This window comes from Micromys minutus (assembly GCF_963924665.1).
Source record: "Micromys minutus genome assembly, chromosome: 12".
In the NCBI taxonomy this organism is placed as follows: Eukaryota; Metazoa; Chordata; class Mammalia; order Rodentia; family Muridae; genus Micromys; species Micromys minutus.
Genome location: NC_137981.1, coordinates 14,376,361 through 14,391,799, shown reverse-complemented (window position 1 = coordinate 14,391,799; position 15,439 = coordinate 14,376,361). Strand labels below are relative to the sequence as shown.

At 52.0% G+C, this 15,439-nt stretch overlaps 1 protein-coding gene across 1 annotated transcript; it reads right to left on the bottom strand.

Annotated features, from left to right (window-relative positions):
- Positions 1-477: 477 nt before the first annotated feature.
- On the bottom strand, positions 478-9,847 carry AJUBA (ajuba LIM protein). Its single transcript, XM_080926578.1, has 8 exons — positions 8,611-9,847; positions 5,766-5,867; positions 4,288-4,355; positions 4,127-4,189; positions 3,126-3,256; positions 3,001-3,052; positions 2,282-2,350; positions 478-1,852 (listed from the first exon to the last, which is right to left on the bottom strand). The coding sequence occupies exons 1-8, from the start codon at positions 9,638-9,640 to the stop codon at positions 1,727-1,729; spliced, it is 1,641 nt and encodes a 546-aa protein (XP_080782704.1). The 5' UTR covers positions 9,641-9,847; the 3' UTR covers positions 478-1,726.
- Positions 9,848-15,439: the final 5,592 nt, after the last annotated feature.

Here is a 15,439-nt window from a genome sequence, read left to right as displayed (position 1 = left end):
TTTTCCCCAGCCCAGTGGGAAAATGTCCCAGTCTCAGGACTCTTGTGACTTAACCAATAATAGTTCAGAAGTCTCGGCTGCAGAATAATCCAAATTTCAGGATGTTTCTCTGAAAATACATTTCCCCCAGCTGCTACCCAACTGTATGGGGTCTTCCATACTGAGACCCCGCTCACGTAATTCCCAGAATGGCTGGCACAGTGGTCTTAGAATAGCCCTCAAGGGTGGGTCTCCTGTTCTCCTCAGCCAGTCCTTTCCAGACTCACTTGTTTATGACACAGTTACATTTTAACAATAGGAAGGAGAACCTGGAGCAAGGCAAATCTATAGAGTTTCTTTACATCTTCAAGGCATACTTAGGAACTCCTAATGAATACCAAAGAAACAAAAAAGACACACAAGGTATCTGTATCAATATCAATTGTATTTATTGCTAGAATCTCAACTTTTTTAAGTGTCAGAGAAGCAATGGCATAGGAAGACATCCATGAAGGCAGGGAGCAAATGTATCACAAAGTGCCACAAAGTTGATAAATGTAGGTCGCTAGTAACTCAGAAGTACTCTTGATGAACAGACAGAACTCACTGAACGCTTAGTGTAATGAAAAGAGCATTTAGGCAGCTATAAAAACACTCAATAGAGGATGGAACTCTTGGCAACCTGGTCATCAAATGAACCTGACTCAGCCAGCAAGTGATCTGGCTTTAAGGCATCCAGCTTAAGGCGAATTCAAGTGTCAGCCAAATGGCTAGAACCAAGTCAACCTATTTTTCTTCTCTCTGGCTCCCCCAAAGCCTTGAGTTGTGGGGTTGTAGCAGATCAGATCCAGTGCAGGATCCCTTTAAGAAATGGGTCTCAAAAGATAGGCTACTACTAGGGAACTAAGTGTAAGTCACCTGAGAAAAGGAGTAGTAGGGAAGTGCACAGGCACACAGGATACACTTGCTGGGCTAGAGGGCGGAGTTCGCACATGGATACAATGTATCCACATATGCTGGGCTAGAGGGCTCAGTGCACTTAAACCCGGGGAGTGGGACCAGCCTGAAGCTTCCGGGACATCCTACTCATGGAGCAAGTTTCACATCCAGAACCCGCTCACTACTTCCCCCAGCAGAACAAAACAGCAACCAAGGACAGGCCCCAGTTAGCCCCCCCCAGGTCCCTGAGAAACAGGCAACACAGGCAGCAAGGCCCCCCCAGAGCTGGTCCCAGTCCCAGCAGATAGATGGGGAGCTCTCTAGTCCTTAGGGAGACAGCCAAGAAATGACTCATGAAATCCAGGGCTTCCAAGCCCTTCACGCAGACAAAGATAGGATACGGTGAGAAAGACCCAGCCGACCCCATGTATAGGGTACAACAGACTGGGGGTGGTTTCTGTGATGCCCTCTCATGTGATCCAGCACCGGAACATTGTTTGACTTACACAGAAACATACAGTGGAAAAATACATTATAATCTGATGTTCAGGAAGTACTGAAACCCGCCCGTGCGTGCTACACCGAATCTGCTGTACCGCAGGCTGCACACAAAGAAGGCCAGTCAACCCTCCTGGCAACCAGAAGGCTTCTCCTCCTCCTCCACAGCCCATTTGGAATGTTAGGATCTTTGGGTGTCTGGCCTTCGGGGCCTCCCCAGAGACCTCTTCACAAGGACTGCCGAGTACACTCCTTGCCTCAGCTGACCAGAGAATTTCTCAACGCTGGTGATGGCAGCAGGAACTACAGCTCAGATATAGTTGGTGGGAGGCTGCCGGGCACTGAGGCGCTGCATGTGACAGCCGTGGCATAACAAATGTCCGTCAAGAGGGAAGCAGCAACAGCCTTCCTTGTCACTCAGCTGCATGCGGCAGTCCTGGGGAAGAAGGCAACCAGTTCACTTCAACCCAGGCGCCCTACGCTGAGGCCATCCTGGGAGTCTGTTCTGCTCCGTACTAGACTCCCAGGGACTGGCAGCGTGGCGGGAGGGTGGGGAGGGCCAAGGGTGAAAGGGTGGACGTGAAGGGAAAACCCGAGAAATACTTCTTCTGGACACCAGGTGTCGCTGCTGCCGCGGAAATGAGACAAGCCCCAACCCCACACAGTTCAGATGCTGGGGAAGCCAGATTCCAGATTTAAAAGATCTGAACCAAGAGAAGCTAGAGGACAAGCGACTGGACATAGGTCACAGCAGTGTCCTGGCTTTCTAGATCCTGAATACCTTCCATAGATGCCCAGCCGTTCCAAGACTGATTCCCCCCACCACGTTGATTTTCCTACACCATCCCTGATCCCTAATACTTACCTCACAGTGGTAGCACTCAAAGTGATAATCACGGTCCATGGATATCACCCTCACAATGTCATCACAGCCCTGAAACATGTAGAACCCCATGGGGATGAGCACTGTCCCCAAATCCCCGTCCCGCACGCAGAAACCTCCTGCAGCTAGCATGTAACTAACATGTAGCTTTGAGATCTTTTAGGCAACTCCTCCCAGAATGCTACTCACTACCTGGCATTATCCCAGAAGACTATGCCTCCATGGGTGCAGCTCTCCTCCACACAGGGCTCAGCCTTACCTGCTCACTCCCATGTGCAGAGAAGCAAGGGGGAGGGGCAGGGAAAGGCTGAGCACAGGCTGGTCTAAGGAGGAGGCTAGTAGCTTTTCCTCTAGGCACACCCTCTCCATACACAGTTTAAATAATCCTTATCCCTGTTTTTTTTTTTTTTTTTTTTTTTTTAAAAAAAAAACAGTTTAAGGATGATTTTACCCTTTTTTAGTCCCTGTATCTGGTGACCTTGACTTCCAAGAAAGCCTTGTTCTCTGTACAGGGACAGAAGCTATGGAGCCTGGGCCCAGCAAGTCTGGGTCCGGATGTTTAGGTCAGGGTGGTGACCCCAAGAGCAGAGTCACACGGGAATCTTTCACAGAATGTACATTCCTCCCAAGTGCCACTTCCCAAGGGAGGCCAGGCTGCATGTCCCCATCTCCTCCCAAGAGGAACTCTGGGATACACTGACCTCTGAGGGGAGGATGGGCTGTCCACAGGCCGCGCATTTCGGGGCATAATTTCTAAAACAGAAGACAGCGGTAAGCTGAGGTTGAGGACTCCCTGGGCCACCCTCCCCACCCCCGTCAGACTCACTTGTGGTAGTCGGTGACACAGTACACCTGGTTGGAGAAGTCCACTGTGAAGGGGACACCGTCGAGGCACTTGTTGCAGACGATACACCGGAAGCAGCCTGGATGATAGGACTTGCCCATGGCCTGGAGGATCTGTCTCGCAGGGCGGAGGAGGGTCAGTCTCCGCTGAGCCTGCTCTCTAGTGCCTATTTTGTTCCCTTCCAACCCCCTCCTGTCCTGGGAGAACACTACATAATCTGAGGGGACCAAGGAGTCTTCAAATGAAGGCACAAAACCCTGGGGAAGGTTGAAGAAACTCCCGGGCCTATGGATTTCTTGATGTTTTTGCTTATATCTTGGAGACAGGGTCCGAAGTATCTTAGGCTTGGCCTTAAAAACTCTATAAAGCCTGGCAGCAGCTGGGCAAACCTCTGAGATCCAGGACAGCCAGGACTACCTGGAAACCCTGTCTTGAAAGCCCGAAACAAACAAACAAAATAAGCCCCAAACCACACACTATGTAGCCGAGGAAGACCTTGAACCCCAGATCCTCCTGCCGCACTAGCACTATGACTGCTTTGAACGGGACTGAGGATAGAACCCGGGGCCATCAGGTGGCATTCACTCAACAGAACTACAGCCTCAGGCCATACTTTTTTTTTTTAATTACAACTCGAAGTGGGTGCCAGAATTTCTTTTTCAGTTCTTCCCAAGTATCTACTAGACAATCACGGTTCCTATAAACCATAAATCTGATTTTTTCTTCTTATATAGAAAACTGAGTTCCAACTGTTTCCAACCAGTAGCAGAAAAGGGAGCCCCTATTCAAGTAGCTTAGACTATGAGGGAACAGGTCACAGAAGCCCAGGAGACTCAGACTACACACTTGCTCTCCTGAGGCAGCTCTGGGGAGGACTGGAACGAACATGGTCATCTAGCAAGAGGCTCCCCATCTACAAAGTCACCCGTTCCTGCCCTTCAGGCCGGTGGCTTCCAAGACTCGGCTGAAGGCACACTCCTTACCTTCTCTAGAATCAAGTGGCCACAGACACAACACTTCTCAGCTGCCTCCTGAAACCCTGAAAACTGGAGTGGAGACAGGACACAGTTACCAAGCTAAAAATGGTGACGCTGACAGCCACCAGTGTCCCTGTGTGAAAGCCAAGCCTGGGCCCCCCACTCACCAGATAATCTTCCTCGCAGTAGACAGAGCCATTGACGCTGTAGAAGGCTTTGCACCGCAAAGTCCGTCCTAGAAGCAGCAGGGAAGGAAGGAGCTAGGGGTTAACTCTGGACACGTGGACAGAGACAGAAGGACCAAGAATTTAAGGTCAGCTTGGCCTACATAGTAAAGCCTGCCTCAAAGAGAGAGAAAAAAAAATCCTGTATGATAAAATTCCAACTGGCTTTGGCCTCGTTCCAGCCTAACGATGTTTCTGCTCGTTTCTCCTCTAGCTGTCTGACACCCAAACCTCCTCAGGGCCCAGTGCATGGGGAGCCATCTAAGAAAAAGCCAAGGCCAAGCCAGGCTGGGGTACTCGGTAAGAAGGTCTGACTAGGTATTACTTGATTTGCACAGAGCACTGGTCCCAGGCCTTGGCCTTTGGGACCTTTTAACCCAGGATTCTTTGCTTTGGTGTAGGAATCTTACTCTCACAGATCTGTCCAGCCCCTTCCAGCCACTATGGCGGTCAGGGCATCTTTGGAGTTACTGCTTTGTTCAGGAGCTTAGAGGAACACAGGAGTCTTCGGGGTCAGGGGCTGCCTGGGATTTTTCCCAGCTCTCTACGGCAGAGCGATTTAGCCTGACACCCATGAAACTCCTCCATCAGATCTGAGTGGTCAAAGATAAGCAAGAAGAACAGACTTCAGAAGGGGCAAGTTTCCCACTCAACCTAGTTCCGGTTCTGCTGGGGGAGAGAGGATGGTCGAGAGAGGCTCACTTACTGACACGGGAGAAGAAGGGGCGGGAGGGGGGGGATACCAGGAAAAGGCCTAATGAAAAGGACAGCCAGATCAGCCCAGAGATGCAGGGAGAAGTTGGGGGAGGAAGAGAGCTGAGTGGTAGAGTCGGACGGGCAGAGATAGGAGATTAGAGGGTTAGTGAGGAATCAGAATGGGTAAGCAGTGTGGAAGGGATAATGAGAGGTGAGGGAGGGTGTGGTGGGGGGAGCACCCCCACAGAGGGCCTCCTGAGCTAACAGCAGCAGCAGACATTCCTCCGGTGTGATGTCATCAGCTTGGCATCGCCCGATGGCCTGCACTCTAGTGAGGTGGCTGAACTCTGACCAGCCAAGAGAAAACCTCCCCTTCTGCCCCCCCCACGCCTCCCCATTCCCCCAGCCCACACCCGCCCTTCCCACATTCCAGTCTTTCACCGTCGCCCCAGGCAACTCCACTGCCCAAGACCAAACCTCACCAAAGAAGAGGTGGGGCTGGTGGAGCCCAAGGCTGGGGCGGCAGGGAGGCAGGAGAGAAAGGGAGGTTCAGAGAAACAGCAGGGAGGCTGAAAGACGGGAGTCTAGAAAGCTGACCCAGCCTGGGGAGGGAAAGGCAGGTAGCTCAGACCAGGGAGTAGGAAGCTGTGGGCCTGACAGGTGCTCCTTTGCATCAGTGTCTGGCTGAGTGGGGGCTGGGGACTTTGAGTAGCAGGCACACTCACCACAGGAGCAGCAGACAAAGCACTGGGTGTGGTAAAGGCTGTCCAGGGCCTGGCAGGCATTGCTCTGCCCATAGATACCTTTGTTGCACTTGATACAGGTGCCTGAGAGGAGAAGAGTTGGGGACAGTCACACTCCCATTTCCCCAGCCCAAACCCAGGAATCCCCAAGCTTTCTGGATTTCCAGTGTCTAACGTGACAAGGGACACAGTGTCCTTTGGAGAAGAAGACTGGGCAACTAGAGGGACATAGAGGGCTGGGGCTGTAAGCTCGACCTGTAAGATGCTTGCCTGCCATGTAGGAAGCCCTGGCACCAAATAAGTGGGTGTGAGAGAGCAGACTGTAACCCAGCACTCAGGAGATAGAGGCAGGGGATGGGGAGCTCCCGGGTTACCTTAGCTACACAGGTGAAACCTGAGACAGGCTAGGACCCTGTCTCAAAAACATTAAAAAAAAAAAAAAAAAAAAGTAGGGTGTAAGCAAGCTCTTGTCTAAGCAGATCCATTGTTATTAATCACAAGACATTCTCCGAACACGTCTTTTGTGCTTAGCACACAACCAAATTAAAAAAAAAAAGGTTAAGTTAAAGACGCCCTGTTTCTTGGGAGATGGAGATGCCAGCACACAGGGGCTCTGCAGCACCTGGGAAAACTTCCTAAAGGAAGCAATCCAGGCCCCTATGTCTTTCTGGGATTTCAGGTTTACCTTCCATAAAACTTGATCTAGCCCAGCAGAAGGTCTCTTATGCAGATGGGCCATGTAAGCACTCCTGCACTTATTGCTAAGAACACAGTTGGGCTTTCTGGGGCCGGGGCTGTATAGGATTGGGGGGTGGGGGGTCGGTAGCAGACCCTATCTCTTTCCTGCCCTGTGAAACAGGCAGGCCTTAGCTCCTCTTTCCTGGGACTCTGACTAAACTACATACATACACCTGGTTCTGGAACGGCCTTTCCTGGGTGTGTTCTTCCTTTCCTCCACTCCCCAATTCCAGGCCCATGACTGAGGGTTAAGACCTGTCTTTGGGGAGCAGATCCCAACGGGCCTGCCACACCTCTCCCCCTCGGCAGCCTGCCACGCTCCCTGCCTGTTGGGGCCCATCCCAGTCTTTGCCCAGGGGTTCTGGGAGCTGGTGCAGCAGCTGCGGCAACTGATGGGCCCAGGCCTGTTCTGCTCCCACCCTCTGGCAGCTGGGCAGAGCTGAAGCCAAGGAAGAGGGCCCCTTACCAGAGGCAGCAGGAAAAGGGGAGCATCAGGCTAGCGCTAGGACACAAAGAGTCTGCTTGGAAGAGGCTCCGTCCGAAGAGGCAACCTGGCCTCATTTCTGAGTTCAAAAGGTGTTCTTCCTCAGAACCAGGGAAATTTGTCCAAGACTGCCACGCCAGGGGGTCCTGGCAGAGCCTTTCTGTGGGAAGCCACGGTCATTGTGGAAAGAGGAAGCTGCTCAGGCACGTTTGCCTCATCTCCACGCACAGGACATCCACACCTAGCTTCTTCCTGCCATTTTAGAGCACTTGGAGTCTTTCTCTGGGCTCTGATGGTTAAGCCAGTGAGACTTTTCCCAGCTCTCTCTTGGGCCTCAAAAGGAAATTCCTAAACAGGCCCTGCCACTGTTTCCCTTGATCAAAGTGATTTAGATCGTCTGCTCTGTGTTCCCCAGAAGGCGGGGGTGGGGTGGGGGGGGGAGTGTGTGTTGATCCCTCCTAGCCTACCAAGATTATGCTGCTACCTCAACTTTCAAATCTTCTCTCTATTCTTATTCTAGCCATGAGAGGAGGGGGCAGGGGAGAAACACGAAAGCTGGAAAAGACGAGGATACGTGGAGAACTGAAGACAAGAGTCCAGGGATGAGTGGGAGTCCTCTACATTCAAATCCTGCTTTTTATAATTAAGTAGTCCCTGTGGGTTGATAATACCCCACCGCCTAACTCTAACCACTGTCTTTACATTTTCGAGTACTGGAGAGAGACTATCGCCAGGTTTCCTCAACAGGAGCAGGGAGGTAGGGCTACTTCTCTCGGGATTGCTGGTCAAGTCATGGAGGGACTCAGTCAGGTAATACTTGGTAGTCACACGGAATAGGGATCTAGCCATGGGTAATGGTCTCAGAAGGGTCACTGGTTTTGCCCTGACTTCCGGAAGCTGGTGGAAAACAGGCGGATAGGTACTGGCCTATTTTAAAAGGCCACCGGCACACACCTCACCATCGGGACAGGGCACGACTTGGATCCTTGCTTTCCACTAGGGAGTTGAGGTTTCCCAATCGGGCTCCAGTTCCCCGACAGCAGCTAGGACCGCGCGGGAGCTAGCAAACATCCCCCAACGCAAGCACACGCTCCCCACCCCTCCGCCTGGCGGGCGTCGCCCACGGCACCTGGAGCGCCAGGGCAGGAGTCGGCACGCACGCGGCCGCCCGCCCCGCCCCCCCGCGCATTCCCCGAATTCCTGCGGGTGGAGCAAGGAGCGGGTGGGGGCGCGGCACGCCGGAGCTTGCAGGAGCCCAGCCGCGAGGGGGGCGCGGGAGGATGCTCTCCCCGCCCCGCAGCGCCTCCTCCTTACGAGGCCTCCTACAGCGACAGGCCGACGTGCCACGATGCTTGAGAAAAATGGGACTTCCGAGAAAAATCAAGAGTTGAATTTGTCAGGGATCATGAGCCTGGTCCCATTAGAAACCTAGCTGAACCGAGCGAGTGCTCTAGGGTCCGCCCTCTTCCAGCTCTCTGGCCCACCTCTTCTAATCCGGGGTCTCCACCTGTAACTCCCGGCACCCAGAAGTTTGCGCCGTCGGGGCGATGGGTAACCACGCGTTGACCGGTCTCTTGGTCCCCTAGCCTCTTCTTTCCTACTTACCAAAGTAATCTTCCCTGGCCTCTGGCTCCCGTATCCGGGATCGGGAGGCCTCTGGGACGAAGGGACCAGGAGACTCCTCCAGACCCGACGGCTCAATCCCCGAGGGTTCCCCGCGGGCAACGGCTTCTCGCCCACCGGTAGCCACTGTCAAACGCAGCAATGCAGTTAGCTCGTCCTGGTAACGGGCCCCCGCGGCGCAGTCCCCGTAGCCCGTAACAGAGTGTCGTCCGGGCTGCGCCCCACGTCTCTCCAAAGGACCCGCTGTTCCCACCACGGCTCCGGTTAGAGCTCCGGGGCTGCCCAGGGCCGGGGGGTACGAGTGACGGCTCTCCTGGCAGCCGAACCCCACGGGCCGATGAGCGCATAGTCGGTCGAGGGCAGCGTGGAGCTCCGGATAGGGGGACGGAACCCCTCCGGAGGAGTAGCCCGCGGGAGTGGTGGTCAGGGGGAGGCCGAATAGGCACGGCCCCGCGGGCAGCGGGCTTCCGTGGCGCTGGTCGTAGCCCATGCTGATGCCGCTGGTCCGATTGCTGCACGGGCGGCTACCTCCGGCTCCGCCGGCCCCCGCTCCGTCCAGCAGCAGGCTGCCCCGGGGGCTGGATGGCTTGCTCGCGTCGCTGGCCGAGCTACTGGCGAAGCTGGAGCGAGGGCTAAGGGCTGGAGCCGTGGTCTCCAGCCGAAAATCAGGAGGCGACGGCAGAGGCAAGGCTCGAGTGGGCGGTGGTCCCCCGGGAAAGGACCCTTCGAAGCGCTGCGCTTCAAAGGAGCCGCGTGTGTTCCGCTCGGCGTCCAGGGGCCCTTGCTCCCTGGCCGGTTCCAAAGGTTCATCCCCAGGCCCCCCATTCGCTCCTCGGTGTCCTGATTTCCTAGGTCCCCCCAACCCACTCAGGCGTCCCTTGCCAGCTCCGGGGGTCCCATCAGACCCAGACCTGCTCGCTTCGCCCTTTCTGCGACCGAACTTGGCGCTGCCGGAGTCCGAGAGTCTCAACTTTTCTAGCAGACGACTGGCTTTCTCCCCTAACCGCTCCATGCCCACGGATCTAGGGCCTGCAGCCCCCTCCTCGCCCGGCACGTTGCACTGTTTCGGCCGGAGGCCGGGCTCGGGTTCCCCGGGGCTCGGATTCCTGGGATGCAAGCCACACACCGGGGCTCAGCGAGCGGCCCAGGTGCCGGGCGCCCGCGATCCCGAAGCATGCCCCAGCGAGAGGGTCCGCGCGCGGCTGGCAGGGCCCACGGTAGCCGCTGTCCTCCGCAGGTCTGTCCACGCGTCGGCTCGCGCCACCGCCCGCCGGCCCGGCCCGCCCCCCTGGCTCTCACTTGCACAGACCCAACTTCTCCAAACTTTTGTCTGCCTGGCCGGATCTACTTTCCGGGAAGGGCGGAGCGCGGTGTGCACCCCGGGTTGAGGTGTCCGCGCAAGGATTTCCTGCGCATCGCAGGAAGGGCACTGTGGTAACTGCCTCCGAGGTGGAGGGCTGCAGACAGGACGTAAAGGGTCAAGGGGCAGATTGGGCAGCTGCGTCCACAAAACTCAAGAGTTTAGACTGGGGGATGGGGAGTGAAAGGGAACTCTTTGTTTACAGTTGGAATGTGCGGAGGGGCACTGTGGAATGTATCCATCAGCGTTGGGAAGAAAAGGGCATGTTCTACACAAACATCGTGATACTGTTCCCAGGGGGAGAACTGAAGGGGAGATGAGAAGATATGTCACAGAAGTGATGGGACAGGGGGCCAACCCGAAGAGGAAGAGGAAAGGTGGATGCGTAGGAGTCCGGAGACCGGTGTGTGAAGATAGCTCTGAGAGGGAAGGAGGCGCAGGCAAGAAGTGTGGGAGCTGCAAGGGACCAACGAAGGCATAAAATACGGAAAGGACAAGTTGGTCCTGAGACTTGAGAGACAAACAGATAAGCTTCAATAAAAAGCACTTTCTAGACCCATGGTTCTCTGATGGTGGAATGGGAGGGTACAAGATTTATGAGCTTATATGAAAAGGAAAATAAAGGAGGTTGATCCCTACCTCTAGAGGGACAGAGAAAGATTTAGTGTGTACATAAAAACACGGATAAAGGCTTGAAACTAATGCAACCTTAAGGGCAAGACACACACACACACACACACACACCACGCGGGGCGCGAAGGGACACCCCCTGGTGTTGGGAAGTTAAACCTTTAGCAAACATTTTAGGCGGCCAGAGATCAAAAAGTGTGATTTTTGCAGGCGAGTTTACACCCTCACCAACTCCGACCCTCCCATGGCTTGGTCATGAGAGGCTGACGTCAGAGTGGACTGTATAAAAGATGAGCTGGAAAGGGGGAAGACATAATAATGAACCAATGATCAAGAATAAGGACAGAAGACACACTTGGCTAAAACCAAACACCAAGCAGTTTTTTTTTTTTTTAAATCAAAAATAACATCTCAGATGGTGAGAGATAGGAAATGGTGGGAAATTACTTTTTTTTTTTTTTCCAAGACAGGGTTTCTGTGGGTAGTCCTGGAACTCACTCTGTAAACTATACTGGCCTATAACTCAAAGATCTGCCAGCCCCTGCCTCCCAAGTGCTGGAATTAAAGGTACTGGCCACCGCATGTGGCCCCCTTTTGTATCTAGGTTCCATGAACATTACATGCACACAAATCATGCATATTATTTTCATCTCAATAGTCTGAGGATCTTTTATAATTTAACATCCATAGAGTGGGGAAGAGAAGACAGTTATAGTCTTGCATAGCTATATTCACAGCACTTAGTAGGTCTGAAGGTTTGTAAGGTTTGAGGTCAGTCTGGGTTGTACAGTGAGTTCCAGGTCAGCCTGTGCCAAATAATCCCTTCTCTCAAAACAAAAATAAGGCCAGGTGTCCTAATACTGCGTGCAGAGGCACGAGGATCTGTGAGTTCAAGGCCAGCTAGGGCTACGAGGCGTCTCAAAACCACACCAACCAAAATGACCAAAAAAACTGACTCTTGTATTTTCACTCAGAATTGTTTTCTCTACACAACTAGCCTGCCCCCAGTCAAGACTGCAGCTTTTCTCTGACCTGGAATTTTTCCTCTGAGGCTAAAAGTATCAGTAATGAGGTGACTTAGGTCACAACTCGTTGTGGGCAACCTCTTCACAGCGAGCAAGGGGTCCCGCCCCACCCCCAGATGGAAGGACAATTGAGGGTCTTCCAAGGATTTCTGGGGTCTCTGCACGCCTCTACTATTTAGAGGTTTTGACTTTGGGGGATGAAGACGAAAGTAATCCTGTTATTGTTTAGACAGGGTCTCGCCGTGGCCGTGTTATCCTAGAATGACATGTAGACCAGGCTGGTCCCAAATTCAGAGATTTCTCCCGTCTCTGCCTCCCAAGTGCTGATTAAAGTCACATGCCACCACCCCAGATGAAAGAGGAAATTGTCAGAAATGTTTTGAATCTCCTAAAAAGGCCAACCCAAAGTCTGGCTTGGAAACAGTGGGCATAGTGAACAGATGTTTGCAGGTGATAAGAGGAAGCAGAAACGAGTCAGAGGACACTGAGGTGCCCTGATGGAGCCCAGTGGACTTCACCTGAGGCCAAGTCAGACTGGAACTGGAGCTCCACAAGCCCTCTTTTATTTGTTTATTTTTATCATATTTATGTTTGTGTGTGTGTGTGTGTGTGTGTGTGTGTGTACACGCGCCCGCACACACCTTACCTTGGTGCTCATGTGAAGGCCAGAGGACACTTGCATTTCTCTTGTTTTACCATAAAGGTCTTTGCATTGTCATGCTTGCTAGCGGAGCCACTAAATCACTAAATGGTCCTTTGTGATATAGAATTTGACTATTGGAAGATCTGTCCTCAAACTCAAAATCCTCCTGCCTCTGCCATGTTACAAGTATGTGCCTGAGTTTTGCAGGCTGCCTTCATCTCCAAAACTGTAATAATACTCTACATGCACAGCTGACTTCTTAACCCACAGTTAAAAATTCAATTGGCAGGGGCTGGAGAGATGGCTCAGTGGTAAGAGCACTATCAGCTCTTCCACAGGTCCTGAGTTCAATTCCCAGCAACCATCTGGTGGCTCACAGCCATCTGTAATGGGATCTGATGCTCTCTTCTGGTGTGTCTGAAGACAGCTACTGTGTACGCATATACATAATTCTTTTAAAAAAACAAATCCACAAACTCAAATGACAACCTGGTACCTTTAATCCCAGCATTCGGGAAAACAGTAGCAGATAGATCTGAGTTTGAGGCCAGCCTGGTCTACAGAGCAAGTTCCAAGACATCTAGGTCTACACAGAGAAAATCCTGTCTTGAAACACCAGAAAAGCAAAACAAATAAAACCACCTCAGATGACTGGCCAGGTGTGACAATGGGCAGTTGTCGTCCTACTTACTGTGAGGGAGCTGGAGGCAGGAAGATCATAAATTCAAGACTTGCTCATGGGCTGGAGAGATGGCTCAGTGTTTAAAAGCACTTGTGTGCTGTTTAAGAGGTCCTGAGTTCAATTCCCAGCAACCACATGGTGGCTCACAACCATCTGTAATGGGATCTGGCGCCCTCTTCTGGTGAGTCTGAAGAGCTGCAGTGTGCTCACATATATAAAATAAATAAGACTTGCTCATAAGTTCAAGCACAAGAGAACAGCACCTTGTCTCAAAATAAAAAGTAAGAGGGCGGAGAGTATAGCTCAGTGGTGGTTATTGCACACTCTGTATTTGGTCTGAAAGTCAATCTCTAGTGCTACAATAAACAAACCAATGACAACATCTCTAATGTTAATGCTAACATCTCTACTTGACACCCCCCCCCCCCCCCCCCGCCTACAACCACTCTTTGCTGAGCACAAGCCACAGTTTTCTCTCCCTCCCCTCTCTCTGCCTTTCACTATTGTTTTACTGAATGTGGTATGTGGGTGCTTTGCCTGCATGCATGTCTGTACCCCATAAGCATGCCTGGTGCCCAAGGAGGCCAGAAGAGGGCCTTTGGAACTGGACTTACAGGTGTGACAGCCATGTGGGTGCTGGAAAATGAACCTGGGTTGTCTGGAAGAAGAGCCAGCGCTAACCATTGAGCAATTTCTCCAGACCCTTTTGCTTCTCAGCTTCAAACCAAATCCTGTAAACCTGGCTGTATCAATTCTGCTTCCCAAATACCTCAGCTGCTTTCCTGCTCACCCCATCCTAAAGGCCTGCTTCCTCTCAGCCATCTTCTACCCTGAGGTCAAGAGAGTCCTATGACACACAAAAACGATCATCTCATCATTTAAAACTTTTCAGTGAGGGTTCCCAGTGCCCCATGAAACCAGCATGGTAACAGGACAGGAAGCAAAAGGATTGGGAACTGGAGGTTAACCTTGGTTATGTGGCGATTTCAAGGGCAAGCCTGGGCTTACGTGAGACCCCCATTTCCAAACCAAATTCCTCTCTGTGATTTCTTGTTGCCCTTCAGCCAAGGACTGAATGAACTGACTTACAGTCTCTAGGTTCCTTCCTCGGCTGCACTGTGCCTGCCTCTAACCATCTACAAAAGAAGTAATCCTGGGCTGCACTCTCGCCTCTGGAACTTTGTGCCTGTTCTGTTTGGCTCGTCCTCCTGGCCTTTGTCCCTCTCCTGGTTAATGCCTACCCCTCCTCCCAGGTATTTAAACATCACTGTCTCTGATAGGCACGTCCAGCTACACAAGCACGTCAGCTCCCCCAGCGGCAGGCTGTTGTCCTCCACACTTGCCCACGACCACCCTTATCACAGGTCACTTGTCCACACTGTTGCCATGCTTCCTGACTGTATGAGAAAACCCAAGGATCTGAACTTGTCGACCTCGTGTCCACAGCCCCTAACAGAGTAATCCATTGATTAGGGTTTGCAGACAGGGTCTCCTGCAGCCCACGCTGAGTGACTAAGGGCAGACCGTGATCTCCAGATACCATTGCCTTTACCCCAAGGTCCGTTCCTGTTTGGATTTTTTTGTTTAATTTTGTTCCTGTTTTGTTTCTCTGAGACAAAGTGTCCTCAAATTTGTGATCCTCCTGCATCAGCCTCCCCATTGCCAAAATTATAAGCAAAAACCATCACTGAGTCTTAATGTCTGTTGCATGACAAAATGAGTTTAGAGCCATTTTACTTCTTAATCCATTCGGAATGTTTGTGTGTGCATATGCATACACCTTGAGATACAGCTTGGCTTGGGCTGGAGAGACTGCTCAGTGGTTAGAGCACTGACTGCTCTTCCAGAGGTCCTGAGTTCAATTCCCAGCAACCACATGGTGGCTCACAACCATCTGTAATGGGATCTGATGTCCTCTTCTGGTGTGTCTGAAGACAGCGACAGTGTGCTCACATAAAGAGGATACAGCTTGGCTGACAGGACTATGAAGCCTACAAGGCTGTGTGAACTTGGTATAAGAATGGAGAGAAGCTGTCCCTGAGTTCTAGGAGTGTCTCCATTGTGCTGTTTGTTTCCAGAGTTGTTTTTTTTATTGAGACAGGGTCTCACTTTGTAGACCGGGCTGGCCTGGAACTCATAGAAATCCACCTGCCTCTGCCCCCAGAGTGCTGGGATTAAAGGCATGTGCCACCATGCTGGTTTTGGTTTTTTGTTTTGGAAACAGGATTTCACCGTATAGCCCAGGCTACCCAGAACCTCACTACATAGCTCAGGTTGGCCTTGGAGGCACAGCAGCAGTCTCTAACTTCAGCTCTGAAGTGCTGCAGTTCTAAGTATGAGTCACTATGCCCAGCAACATGAGAAATGTTTATGCTTTAATTTTCTCACATGTAATATGGAAATAATAAAATTTTCTCATATAATCCAACAAACAATAACTATCATTTAAAAAATCCAAACAATAACTATCC